General features: G+C 44.4%; 1 protein-coding gene across 4 annotated transcripts in view; it reads left to right on the top strand.

Moving 5' to 3' along the window:
- LOC143996964 (Y+L amino acid transporter 2-like) overlaps positions 1-14592 on the top strand; it is a 129342-nt gene that overhangs the window by 12657 nt on the left and 102093 nt on the right. For 2 of the 4 annotated variants that reach the window (XM_077492295.1, XM_077492293.1), the window contains exon 2: positions 8958-9482. In XM_077492295.1, coding sequence (XP_077348421.1) covers positions 9038-9482 — 445 coding nt within the window. In that variant the 5' untranslated portion in view covers positions 8958-9037. Of the gene's footprint in view, positions 1-6526; positions 6685-7380; positions 7437-8957; positions 9483-14592 lie in introns of those variants that run through there. The other 2 variants (XM_077492292.1, XM_077492294.1) reach the window with 2 other exon arrangements.

Below are 14592 nucleotides of genomic sequence, written 5' to 3'. Positions count from 1 at the left end.
TTTCCACCGGATTCTGGGGTAAAACCATCTGCTGAGTGCAATCTTATTACCAATACGGATGATATCACTTGTGAACCATCCAGCTCACCTGTTCACAGACAGCCTGGGACACACAGCACAGACTTTAGGATCACGGCCATGAGCTTGGAAGATTTGCAATCTACAGGATGTGGTAATGTAGGATGGCTTTCTGCTCCATGCCTCTCATAGGAACTGCTGTGCATAGCTGCAATTGACCAACAGTCTGCTTGATAATTTGGTCTACCTACTATTTGGGTCTTAATTCACTGTGGCCAGCACTTTCAGATATCTATGAATATCTGAAATAGAGATTTTATATATATATATATATATATATATATATATATATATATATATATATATATATATATATATATATATATTCATATATCTGATGAATTGTTTTTCTTTTGCCTGATTGGCTTAGACCTGACTGCACTCAATATGCCAGTGAACTTGGGACCCTGAGCAATATCATACACTCAGGCATTCATCTTTTGGCTAAGGAACTCCTAATTTCAAAACAGCAACCAGTGGACACTTGGCAGCAGCATTTTCATCTTCAATGTGGTGACTGTTCATCTTATGCTAGGAGTGTCACACTCTAGACTTAATACAGGATACAGGTGCGCCAAATACTAGTGTAGCACTAACCCCCAAAGGAGCTGCTGGTTATTTTTGGGCTTACCATTACCCTTCATTGTCCTTGTTGCACATCTAGGGGATGTCCGTGGTAGATGGCCCAGTAACTTGAGACTGACAATAGATCCACTTGAATGGATTTTATTTGCAAAAACTCAGACAATTGAACAGTCTTTCAACTTGGGATCAGAGGGTTGGAAAAGGAAGTTCAGGTACTCTTATGCTGCTTACACACGTATCAGACTATCCGGCGGACTTAGTCTGGCGGACAAACCGCCGGACTGTCCGCCGGACTTCCCGAATGAGCTACCTGCCCACACACGGTACTTTTGCAGCGGACTAGGTCTATCCGCCGTACTTTTAAAAAGAACGGACTTTCCCCCACACACGGAGGAAAGTCCGCTCATTTTGAGCACGGCTCCAGGTAGCCGGGACCAGCGAAGGAGGTGTCGCTGGCCCCGTCACCTGGTATGGAGTTAAAGGGGAATCCCTACGCCAGAAAAACGGCTTGGGGGTCCCCCCCAGGTCCATATCAGACCCTTATCCGAGCTGTGCGGCCCCCCCACCCCAAAGCACCTTGTCCCCATGTTGATGAGTTACCACCCAAGCCTGTCCTTCTAACCCACCCATTCTCCGGTGGTTTGATAGATGCTCTCCGGTGAATCCTGGCAAAGAAAAGAACATATATATAGTATTTTTTCACCTAAACTATTAGAAGGCAGGATTCCAACAATCTCCATGGATTCCTCTCCTCTAAACTCTAAAACCTCCAAAACTGTTTTTTTTTCTTCTGTAAAGCAGTGCTAATTGTGCCGACTCATGCCACCTGGTGGTATGCGTCGCTAAAGTGCAGTCTCTAATTTAAAACAGGTTAAATGTTCTTGACATGCGAATGATCTTTTTCTCCGTGTAACTGGCTCTGTCTAACTACCCCATAGTTCAGTAGCTTGAAGAAAATTTTGCAAAGAGGCAAAGACCAAGAGAAACCCTCCTCGCAAATTTCAAAGTCTTGACTCAGGAACAGTTCACCAGTAGAATCGGGGATCAGGCAAAGTTAAGTCTTTCCCCCGTGCATCCACAGTAGTAATAAAGTACACGGCACTGTCTTTATCCGGTCTGCAGATCACAACTTTGTCCTCATAAATGTGCCGACTGTAGCGCCAATGCCGTAGACATCCGACAAACCGTTCATAAAGCTCCGGTGAGAAAGCCTTTTTCCAGAGCGGCTTTGGTATCTTTAAATAGCTCCAAACATTGTCCTTGTACCAAGCCTCATGGTTCTTTTCAATGACAGTCATAATGTCCCTTGGAACATAGGGGAATTCCAATCCCATACTCTGTTGCCACCCGCTTATTCTAAAAGTCTCGGAGACCCAGATTGGCCTTGTCATGGTCGGGCAGGGTTATTTTTTTTGTGCCAGTCATCTCCCTCATCAGAGCCAGAGCTGTTCCCCGAGCTCTGCAATGACTCCCCTGTGGGCCGGCAGTTCCCGGTAACAACACCCGCAGCCTTCCTGTGCTTGTCCATGGGTATCCTTTTCCAAATGTCCGGCCTGGGACGACGTAGAGACGATCTATTTTTGTGGCCACCAGAACCGCTGGGTTGTTTTCCTTCCTTGCAACCGAGCTTCTCAGCGGCAACACTCAACGTGGGGGTCGTATCCACGACCTCCAGGGTAGTCTTCTGGACATCAGAGAGCACAGCATCCTCTCTTGCAATACGAGCTCCAACGGATGATGCTGGGGCATAGACGATCGTCTCCTCGGTTGCCATACCCGTGACCCAGTCCATGTGGTAGGCCCGAGGCAATTTGGTGGGCTGCTCGACTTTAAATGTGTATTCTCCACACCTCTTACATCTAGAGAATGGCCGAGGGTTGGCGACCAGGCTCTCGCACTTTCCACATAGCATACCCAGGCCCTCCATGTCTCCAGTAGTCTACAGTATAAACCACCCCTGCGGCAGCAGGCAAATGCCTGTGTCTGTGAGCACGGTACCAGGCAGCTGTATTCCTGCGGGACCCCTTTCAAGAGGCATCCTAAATGCCGATAAAAAAAATGTTTTTTACTTTTTTTTTCTGTCAGTAAATTCTGTAACTAAGTAATTTTTCACCTTCACTGATGTGCTCTGATGAGGCGGCACCGATAGGCACTGATAGGCTGAACTGGTGGGCATTGATGAGGCGGCACTTATGGACACTGATGAGGCGGCACTTATGGGCACTGATGAGGTGCCACTGATGAGGAGGCACTAATATGCCACACTGATGGGCACTGATAGGTGGCACTGATGGGCACTGATAGGTGGCACTGATAGGCGGCAGTGATGGGCACTGATGGGCGGCACTGGTGGGTACAGATAGGTGCCACTGATGGGCAGTACATATAGGCCTGATGGGCATTGATGGGTGGCACTGATGGGCGACACTGATGGGCATTGATGGACAGCAGTGATGGGCAGCACTGATAGGTGGCACTTGACTGCCAATTGGCAATTGTAAATGAGGATTTACTGTGTCTATTGCCTACTTGGTACATGCAGTAATTGTACTCATTGTTTATTATAATAATTTAGGAGAAAACTCTTTGACAAATTGAGGCTGATGTACTAAAGAAGTTAAAGAAGTAGTATGGGCAAAGCTATTTTGGCTATACTTCTCCTGTAGGTTATAACAGTGCAGTTAGTTCTGCACTCCTGTGACCCAATCCTCACTCAGCAGGTCCAGGCTCAGGAAAGATCCTGACTTTATAGTTGGATCATCCTCTCAGCAAGCCACTGGGAGACCCTAGCTTGGTAGAAAACTAAAAAAACGAAAAAGTATGATACTTACACACACCCTAAAGAGTTAAACTTCATACTGTATATGTATTGGCTATAAACAGCAAAAATACAAAAGGCATAACCAACAGTATCCCATGATCCCTTATATAAACCCTACAAAGAATCCCTATAAGAGGGAATCATTCAATATTCAACCAATTCCCCAAAAACTATAGACCTATAAGAAGATTAATATAAATCATTCCTCCTCTTGATAGAGAGGGGTATGTTAATACAGTGGATGACTCCCTCCCTCCCCCAAAATATGGCACTCCCTATCTACACCTATAAATACCCCCAGCCACCTAAGGCGAGAACTGACCTGGACAATTCCTAAAGGCAACAGTGTGATTTTGTGCCACGGAAGTAGTTCACACTGTTCCAACAGTGTCAACTACTTCTGGGATTCTTTGTGGGGTTTATATAAGGGATCATGGGATACTGTTGGTTATGCCTTTTGTATTTTTGCTGTTTGTAGCCAATAAATATATGTAGTTTAACTCTTTAGGGTGTGTGTTAGTATCATACTTTTTTTGTTTTTTTAGTTTCTAGTTAGTATTTTGTTGATTACACCCCCCACAATTTAGTCGGTGAGTGCTACTCCTCTTTTTGTGATTAGAAGCAGGATTCCCTAGCTGCACATATTTTGTAGACCCTAGCTTGACACTCAAGATACTTCTCAAGCTTCACCCCACTGGCCGGCTTGGTCCCTGGCTTGACACACAAGGCTGCTCTACAAGCGTCACCTCCGTTGGCTGGGTCCCTGACTTGACACCTGCTGAAGTTTCACAATTCTTCACCATCCCCCGTTGGGGAGAATACTGCTCCGGTACTTGCTTCAGCTACTCACTGTGGTCCCTGGTAATAAGGTGGATGGTCCCTTTTGGCAACAGATCCCCCCTCTACCTCCGACCACGACAGGTTCTCTGGCCGGCAGAACCGTCACTTCTGATTGGACTGCAAGCCGTAATCCCAACCCTATGCTGCGATCTTGTCTTCTGGATAGGCCCTCAGACAGCCTACCAGGCAGATGTGCCCGGGATAGGCCCAAACTCCTGCCTAGTAGCCCGGGCAATACAACACACGTCCACCCAGACTGCCCTCCAGGTGACACAGAACCCCAATCACTTGACTCCGCCTAAATAAAGAGGTTCTCCCAGCAGGCCAAGGGATTTAAGAAAACCCCTGCCCATTGTCTGAGATACCCCATATACTCCTAATCTGTCCTTGCTTTGCCCTTGTCTTATTTAATGTCACCAGGTACCCGGCCACCTAGCGGCAAAAGAGAGAAGTGGAGCCATTCCAGACTTAGGATGAACTCAATTGATCCCTAACAATGAGCCAAGGTAACTACACCTGGCAGGTAAATTTAAGAGCAACCCTGCCTAGACATCAGGGTGCTACACGGGGAAACCAGCATCCAATTCACATAAGTGTGAACCCAGCCTTAACATCACATCTCAATGATTTGACCACGGTGACCCTAACCATTTTAGCAGATTAAATCAAAAAGATTTAACCCCTGGTCTTTAATTATTAGACCATCGTCACCCAGGGTCGGTGCTAGACTATTTTGCACCCTAGGCAAAACCAGCCCTTCAAGATGGGCCCCCCCCCATATGATAAGAGGGATGAGGGGTAGGGGAGGCAGTACAAGGGGTAGGTGTGGCAGCATGGGGGGGGGGGGTAGATGAGGCCCTATAGGAGATGGGCGAGGCAGTATGGGAATGAGTGTGGCAGTATGAGGGATAGGCAAGGCATTATTGGGGGGTGGGTGAGGTGGTAGGGGATAAGGTGGGAAAACCTATTAAGCCTGGAACATCTGTGCAGAGCCCAGTTTCCTGCCTGTAGTGATGTCACTCCCTGGCTGGGTAGGTCTGATGGAGGAGGTTCCATCCTTGCCCTCCTTCTCTGAATGTCGAGGCCTGGGGGCAGGGCAACCATGTGATTGGTTGCTAGGACCACTGATGTCCTAGCAACCAATCATGTGCTTGCATCACCCCCAGGCTCCATCTTTCAGAGAAGGAGGGGGCAAGAACAAAGCAGGGGAAAGTCTGGGACCACAACGTTGTTGCCGCTCAGCCTATATTCTCTGACAGATCTGATTGCTCAGGCTGAGTGGCACGGCTCCATGTGGCAGCAGAGACTGCATGGACATTTGGGCAGGGTGCTTTGGGTGGGTTTCAGACCCCACTAACCGTCCCTTATCTACGTCCCTTTGGAGGAAAGTAGGAAAACTTGTGGCCGTGGCTGCACCCTAGGTGGCAGTGCACCCTAGGCAGCTGACTAGTACATCTAGTGGTAGCACCGACCCTGCCCTTGCTAATCCTTTAGGACAGTCATCATGAGACTACTGGGTTTTATGACATCTAGTCTGGATGCATGCAATGGGCCTTGAAAGCTGTTTATAAATGTTGGATCTAATTCAGAGGTATGTTTCAGAATGGGGTTAAAAAGTCAAACCGGCAGTACTTTCACTTTGTAAAAGAGACAGATTTTCACAAAAACAGGTTTATGGCTGCTTTAGCACTATTTATACATTTATGAATGAGGCTTAACAGCTATCTTACACACCATGTATGTTGCCAGACTGACACCTTGAGCCTTATGCTGGGGAATAAATAACCGTTCCAGTGACAAGTATTTGTTTGTAAATCAGTAAACATACACTCTGAAAAAACAAATGGCTAAACAAGTAAAAGAGAACTCAGACAGCCTGGAGAACAACAACTAAACGAGATAAGCCACATGAAAAAAAAAAAGGTATAGCAGGGGAGATATACCAAATGAAAATCACAGACTTCAGCTCTTAATTTTTTTGGAAATGTTCTAAATATGTCAAAGTTAATCTGAAAGTACGAACTTTAACCTAGTAGATAAAGATTTCTAGTGTAAAGTAATTTTTTAGCTCAGACTATCTCTAGTACAACCCTCTACCCAAATTTTAGAGCATACAAGGGGTACGTGTACTAGCATTATATTCGTTATATATTTTGCAACAAATAGCACATGGACAGGACAAAGGTTAACTTCAAAGGGTTGAGGTTAGCTTGTAGAGACCGGTCACACACTATGCATATAGTAGGCTTTGATTCAATTCTATCAGGTCACAGTTCTGCTTTACTGTAAATAATCACTGTGGATTCGGCGGACAGGAAGGTCAGCTGGTCATCACTGGAGGTTAGCCTTCTTCAGACACAGTAAGTGTGTGTATGTGTGTGTGGTGTATATATATATATATATATATATATATTGGTCAACCTCCTATAGCAGGTTGTCTTATTTTAAAATGTCAAGATGAGTGTGTTATCTGGGGACTGCAAAAGTTTAGCTGGAACTGTTGATTAATCTTTAAGGTACTACAGGCATACCCCACTTTTAAGTTCACAATGGGGTTTATTTACTAAAGCTGGAATGTGCAAAATCAGGCTCACATCTGCATTGAAACCAATGAGCTTCCGGGTTTTATTACCAAAGCTTAATTGAACAAGCGAAGATTAGAAGCTCATTGGCTTCTATGCAAAAATGAGCCTGATTTGGCAATTTCCAGCTTTAGTAAATAAACCCCATTGTGTACTTAAAAGTGGGTTATGCCTATATAGAGGTAACTTAGGAAAAAACGATTTGTCCAAAATATGCTATTAAAACTTCTGCTCATCTAAAAGTCATATTTCAGTTTTTGGCAAATGCTGTACAGGTAAACCCCCTGACAGTTTCTTATATCTCTTAAACTCCATTTGTGAGATATTTGATTTTGCCCTGAGCGACATTAAGCTTGCAATGATTATTGTTGCTTAGTGTGTAGTGGCTACATTGATCCAATCAGCAAAGCTGACACTCCTTGCAGCTCTGCAGTAACATAGTTCTTGTCAAGAAGGGGGGCGTTTTAAATTGCTACAAGGAGATTACCACTCTCACAAAGAGAACATCGGTTGTTAGCTCTAGGATACAGGTAATGAACAGAATTACAACCCTTATAATTTTCTGCATGCTATCTTTCAGCAATTTCAACAGAGACTTAAATTGGGATTTAATGGAGGTCCCATGAACACCATGTTTCTGGTTTCATCAGTAGAGTACTGATTGCCTCTGTGGACATGTTTCTGGCTGTGCCAATCAGTGCCAACTGTGTCTCTGCAGATGTGTTTCTGGTTTTGTCGGTACAGTAGTGATTTTGTCTTTTTCTGGTTGTACCAGTACAGATAATGGCAACACTTTTTTTAAAAATTTTGGATAGAGTAGGGGAAGGGCATAACCCCTGTAAGGTTTATTTTTGCCTTCGTCCCATTGGGGAGATTTACCTTCAGTTCCTGCCCAATAGCCAAAAGAGGAAGTGAGAGGAAATCCCTGCAAATTAAGGGAATCTCTTGGAGACCCCCAGGTCAACAGAATTAGTGTCCTCATTGGAAGATTTCCATAACCTTTCTAGGGGCAACCCAAAATTTGAAAATGTCTTTGACTTTTGCTTTTTATAATAATGTTAAACAGGACGAATAGAGAGGGTAAATCACTCAAATGGGAGCACAGAGAGCAATAAAAAAAAATGAGGTGCCCTAATTCTTCTCCCCTCTTTTAGTTGTCAGTACAGTACTGATCCTGTGTCTGTACAGTATAGTTCTAGATGTGTCAGTTATGTATCAATTCGGTTTGTGTCAGTAATCTACTGGTTGTGGCTCTTAGACATTTTTCTGATTGTTTTCAGGTAATTCTTTTGTGTTTACTTTTTCCAGTATTTGGTAAATTCCTTTTTTTCAATATTGTTAACTAAATAATATTTAATATATGTGAGTAAGGGTGAAGGGAGTGGGTAGCATATGGGGTAGCTCAGTGGCTTAGTGGTTAACACATCTGCCTTGCAGGACTAGGGTAATCAGTTTCAGCCTCCGTTCACATTGGCATGATTTGACATGTCAAAGCCTATTGCCGGCAATGGCACTGTCCCAATTGGTGCGACGCCGACTTTGCAGCACTGCACCGATTTCCAAAAGTAGTTCTTGCACTATTTTTGGTGACTTTCGGATGTGATTTCAATAGACATCTGTACATGAACCCACACAGATGTCTTTCAAATCACCCTCCAACTCACACTGAAATGCGGGTTTGAAATCGTGTGAGTTCAGCTGAACTCACACGATTTCAAACTCGTGTTCAGTGTGAACGTACCCTGAATCTCAACTATGACACAACCTGCATGGAGTTTGCATTTTTTTTTCCTGCTCTTGCATAAGTTTCTTCCCACACTCCAAAGACATGCTGGCAGGTAAGCTGACTCCTGCCTCATTTGGCTGTAGTAATTGTATGCATGGGAGGCAGTTGGCTGTAATAAATAAATAAATAAATATGTTTTTCTTGTGGGTAGGTAGCTGGCCTAGGGAATAAAAAACATAGAAATTTGGCACTGGTTGCACGTGCCTGTAGGATACTGATATTTTTGAAAATATATATGTATTTACTCATTTTATTATTATTTTAGGCTTTCACTGCATCAGAAGAACATACAGCAGTCTGGCTGTGATATAGTTGTCTATTGTCACAAAAACACACAATTTAAAAATGAAAGGCAGCTCAGAAGATATTTCCACAGATATAGTGCAGCTGAAAAGGGAGATGTCACTTCTCCATGCAGTGAGCATGGTCATTGGGAACACCATTGGAGCAGGAATATTTGTTTCAACAAAGGGAGTTCTTATGTACACCGGTTCTTATGGATTGTCACTCATTATCTGGGTGCTGGGAGGAATATTTTCAGTAATTGGGTCTCTCTGCTATGCTGAACTGGGAACAACAATTACTAAGTCAGGCGGAAGTTACATATATTTAAAGGAATCATTTGGAGGTATTGTGGCCTTTTTATACCTATGGAGCTCCATGCTAATAATCTCTCCTGCCAGTGAAGCTATTCTGGCTGTGACATTTTCCCAGTACCTCACTCAACCATTCTTCCCAACATGTACTCCTCCTCAGTCTGCGGTGTTCCTGCTTTCTGCAGTATGTGTGGGTGAGTCTTTCAGTGTTCCATTACTAATCATAGAGCTGGATTATATTTGATTCAAGTGAATAATGGCACTAATCTATGCTAAGTACCATGCATGTTTCATTACTAACTCAAGTGAACAGTACAAGGAATACCTACTAAAACTGCTGCTTGTTTCATTTTATTTTAGTCATCCATTTATGAGCCTGCAACGATTAAAAAAAAAAAAATCAATTATCCTTTCTATCATTTGCAGGAGCATTCCACTCCTTCATAATGCTGAAAGCAGTGTGATTGTAGAGGACCCATGTGCAGGTTTAAGGTTTGGGTCTGGCATCAACAGTTCTGAGTGCCCTCCTTTCTTTGGCATGCCTGCCTTTTGGTAGAATGATGTCCAGTTAGTTGAAAATACTAAATGATGTGGGACTTTGCTTTTACTCAATTGTTGCAATATAAGTTAATATGTAATCAAAATAATTATTAAAATCTAAGTAAACCAGGAATGTGTGTTTAACCACTTCCCGACCGGCTCACAGAGATATACTGCGGCAATTTGGCAGCCCTGCGCGAAACGATGTACCCGTACCTCGCTCGCGCCGATTCATTACAGAACTGATCAGTCTTCAGGTCCATGGCAATGATTTCTGGTCTGGAACTGCTGATCGGTTCTGGCCAATGAAATGCTTCCTCTATCTGTGAAATGTAAACACAGCAAAGGAAGTGATGTCGCCTCCCCTTGTGGAACCCTTTTCAGTTCCAGTGAGAGGACATCTAAAAGTGAGTTGCACCAACACTACACTGACACAGTACACGTAGGCACACCCCCCCCCCCCCAGTTAACCCCTTCACTCCCTGTCACTGTGTCATGAAGTGCAGTTTTCAGATTTTTCACTGATCGCTGTGCTGGTGTCACATGTGACACTAAATAGTGTTAAGGCAGTTAGTGGTAGGCCCAGGTAGGTTTAGGGTAGCCCCCAATAAAGGTTTAACCCCTTGATCACCCCCCCCCCCAATTAACCCTTTCACCCCCTGTCACCAGTGTCACTAGTATAGTGTACAGATCTATATTCTGATCGCCGTATTAGTGTCACGGGTGACTAGTTAGTTGGTTAGTTTCATCATCAGTCTTTTATAGTGTCAGGTACCCTCCATATAATCCATTATAAAAGTTTATCCCCCTGATCGCCCATCGGGTGACATCAGTTAGGTTTTAGCATCAGTTAGGGTTAGCATCAATCCCAGGCAGCATCAGATTAGTGCCAGTAGCGCTAACACCAACGCACACACCATACACCTCCCTTACTAGTATAGTGTACAGTATAATGAACAGATCAATATCTTTGATCTGATCAGAACTATATTAGCGTCCCCTGTAGTTTAGTGTTCCCAAAAAATGCAGCATTGGCAGGATCAGCCCAGATACCTGGTAGCACCTGCGTTTATCCCCTCTGCCTGGCCCACTCAAGTGCAGTATCAAATAGATCACTGTCACTTACAAAACACAACACACAAAACTGCAGCATTAGCAGAGACAGACCTGATCCCTGTGAACGCTAACAGTTAATTTTTTTGGTACCTTTGAAGCAGTCGCTGACAATAAGGTGCTCTTTTGCCTGTGAGTCGCACTAGCTGTACTTGTAAATTTAGAGGCCAAAATGTCCAAACAGAGGTACACTAGTGAAGAGGCCTACACGTTGCTGAGCATGATAGATGAGAGCGAAGGGGAAGCCGTCTCACTGTCAGATACAGGCTCAGTATATGAACCAGCAGAGAGCAGCGGCACCCTGACAGATAGCTCTGAGGACAGAGTAGTGGTCACTGCTAAGGTCAGGCGTACACGACCCAGTTCATCTGTTGTTGAAGTGCAAGGACTGCAGGGCTCTCGTATAGAGCAGAGAGCCAGTACTAGTGCGCTCATCCTTCTGGTGAACTGGCAAGCACCAGCAGCATAGTACATACTGGTCCTAGTTAAACCAGTACTGCAGTAACACTTGGTGATGTGGCGAGTCCCATAGGTGCAGTTCAATCTCGTGCGTTGGCTAGCCCAAGCAGTCTCCGGCAGCCACCAAGAGTTCATACACAGGCCCATAGAGCCCATAGTGCCCTTCCTGCTGCATATGCCATACCTAATTGGGAGCCCACCACTTCTGCAGTGCCCTTACTTCCCTCATTCACTGGCCAACCCGGAATTCAGGTGGAAACAGTTGATTTTACACCACTTGATTTTTAGACACTGTTTTTCATGGAAGATCTCTATAGATCTATTGTGAACCAAAGCAATTTGTATGCTGGTCAATTCATTGCCGCTAATCCCCAGTTGACCCTTGCCAGAGAATGGAAAACGATTGCGTTTTATGAATTTAAGACCTTTCTGGGCCTATTCCTCTTCATGGGCATAACTAAAAAATGTGAGTTGTGATCATATTAGTCCACTGACCCAATTCACCACATGCATGCCCGTGTTCTGTGCTTCCTTGACCATGACACGATACGAGCAGTTCTTGTGGTTCATGCATTTTGATGTCTCATTCTCGGGGTGGGGGTGACCCTGAATTTGATGGGCTCCAAAAAATTCGGGCCCTCGTAAACCACTTTTGCCAACCGTTCGCAGCCTTGTTTATTCCCGATCAAGTTGTCTGCATTAACGAGTCCCTGATTACGTTTTCTGGCCGCTTGTCTTTCAAACAGTATCTCCCCAGCAAGCGTGCCAGATATGGGGTCAAGTTGTATAAGCTCTGTGAGAGGGCCACAGGCTATACATATAGTTTAATGGTTTATGAGGGAAAATACAGTCACATGGAGCCCCACAACTGCCCAGACTACATAGAGACTGTTGGTAAGATCGTTTGGGACTTGGTGTCCCCCTTATTCGGAAAGAAGAACCACTTATTCGTGGACAATTATTACACAAGTGGTCCACTTTTTTAAATGTGGAATTGACGCATGTGGAACCATGCGATCTAATCACCGGGCTTCCTCCAATGGCTTGTAGAGTCCCGACTTAGATGGGGGGGATAGAGCCTGCTTGAGATGTAATAATTTGCTCGCAGTGAAGTGGAGGGATAATTGGAATGTTTTTGTTCTGTCCTCCCTTCACGCAGGTACGACTGTCCAAATTACAACGGTGACTGGTTTTGTTGAGAAGCCCCTCTGTGTCCACGAATACAACCTTCATATGGGAGGGGTGGACTTCAACGACCAGTTGATGGTGCCGTACTTAAAGGGGAGTTCCAGCGGAATTTTTTTTTTTAAAGTCAGCAGCTACAAACAGTAGCTGCTGACTTTTAATAAGGACACTTACCTGTCCAGGGCGCCCGCGATGTCACCCCTTCCCCCTACACCCGAGGCTGATACGTCCCTCGTATTGTGTCCCAGTGCTGCTATCCTCACTAAGGGAAACAGCCAGTGGAGCCATGCGGCTTCGCTGCCCGTTTCGTACTGTGCATGCACAAGTCGCGCGACGCTTTGTGAATGGGGCACGCTGTGTTCTGGTACACACTCAGTTCCCAGAACACAGTGTGCCCCATTCCCCAGAAGAAAACAGGAGGAGGAGAGAAGACCGAAGATCACCATGGAGTAAGAAAAGGCAGATTAGGAAGAATTCCTAGCAACAGGTGTTTCTGGAAAGTTAAAAAAACAATTATTTTTTTTTCACATTTTTATATTTTATTATTTGAAGAATATTAATGCTATTTTTTTTAGGGTGGCACTCCACTTTAATTGCCCGTAAGGTCAGACGCTGGTATGAAAAAGTGTCTGTATATCTATTTCAATTGGCTCTGCTAAACGCTTATGTGCTAAGTATAAAATAAAAAAGCTAAAATAGTTGTCATTTTCTTGTTCATCTCTCTCTATTGTTCTCGCTCTATTGTTCTCTCATTATTGATCTGCTCTGTTTTACTGTATTGTATGCTTAACTGCAATGTTTTATTGTTACTATATTTTATCATGTTTGCTTTGCAGGTAAGTAATTCTTTTATACTTTACTGTTTACTGTGTTTTATGGTTAATCATTATTTTCTTTGCAGGTACGCCATTTAGCTGCAGCATTGATTTATTTAGTTTGACAGTGTTTGCTCTCATGATATGTAAATCAGCGACTCAATCGCTGTAGGAGGTGATTTCACCACCACAGTTAAAGATACTGATGGGTTTACTTCCTCTTTGATTCCCTGCAAAGGTAAAGCATAATGGACTACTATGCATTGCATAGTAGTCCATTATGCCTCACTTACCTGACACAGGAGCCAGCAAAGTCACCGCTGTCCCCTGTAGTCCGGAGCATCCATCTTCTCGGTGGGTCTTGCTGCTCCGCTGCTGTCATTCGGCAAAGCCGCGATGACGTCACTCCCGCGCATGCACACGGGAGCCGCCACTCCCGGCATATCGCCGTTGACAGCGGCGCATTCAGAGCGCCTGCACCGTAGACAGTGGTGCCTGTCTTTTGGCAAATATCTTCTAAACCGTGTAGGTTTAGGAGATATTTCTTGGACCTACAGGTAAGCCTTAATCTAGGCTTACCTGTAGGTCAAAGTTGGTTGTAAGGGTTTACAACCACTTTAAAAAAAGAACATATATGCCGAAGCATAGGGGAAGGGCTGGAGGGGTTATTTGCCCTTAACATTAGGGGTGGATTGCCCCCATGCTTCGGCACAGATTGCAATAAAAAAAGTTGTTTTATTGGGTTAATGTTTTATTGTTACCATTGTTTGCTTTTCAGGTACACCATTCAGCTGCAGCATGGATTTATTTATTTTGACACCAACAGGGTTTGCTCTCACGATACATAAATCAGCAACTCCAGCACTGTAGGATGTGATTTCATCACCACAGTTTAAAAAAAAAAACATGCACCTATGCCCATCATTAGAAGTGGGTGGATGCAGGGCGGTATTCTAATGGTGGGCATACCTACCGATCAATCTCTTTTTTTTTTTTTTTTTTTTATTATTCAGCCCACAGGCTGCATGAAAAAAAAGAACATTACAATATATGCCCAACAAGGACCAGTGGCGTTGTCAGGGCTGGGCTCAGCCCTTCCTTCTCTGAGCTGGCCGCTCAGCTGTTGGCTAATTGTCAGCTTCCATCTTTCTCCACAGTTACTCAGCTGTTGATGATCCTGCTCATCAGTCCT

This window comes from Lithobates pipiens, unplaced genomic scaffold (assembly GCF_037356315.1).
Source record: "Lithobates pipiens isolate NorthernLeopardFrog02 unplaced genomic scaffold, aLitPip1_a1.2 Scaffold_19, whole genome shotgun sequence".
Lineage (NCBI taxonomy): Eukaryota > Metazoa > Chordata > Amphibia > Anura > Ranidae > Lithobates > Lithobates pipiens.
The sequence above is the reverse complement of the archived record's forward strand: the minus strand, read 5'-3'. Positions and strand labels throughout refer to the sequence as shown.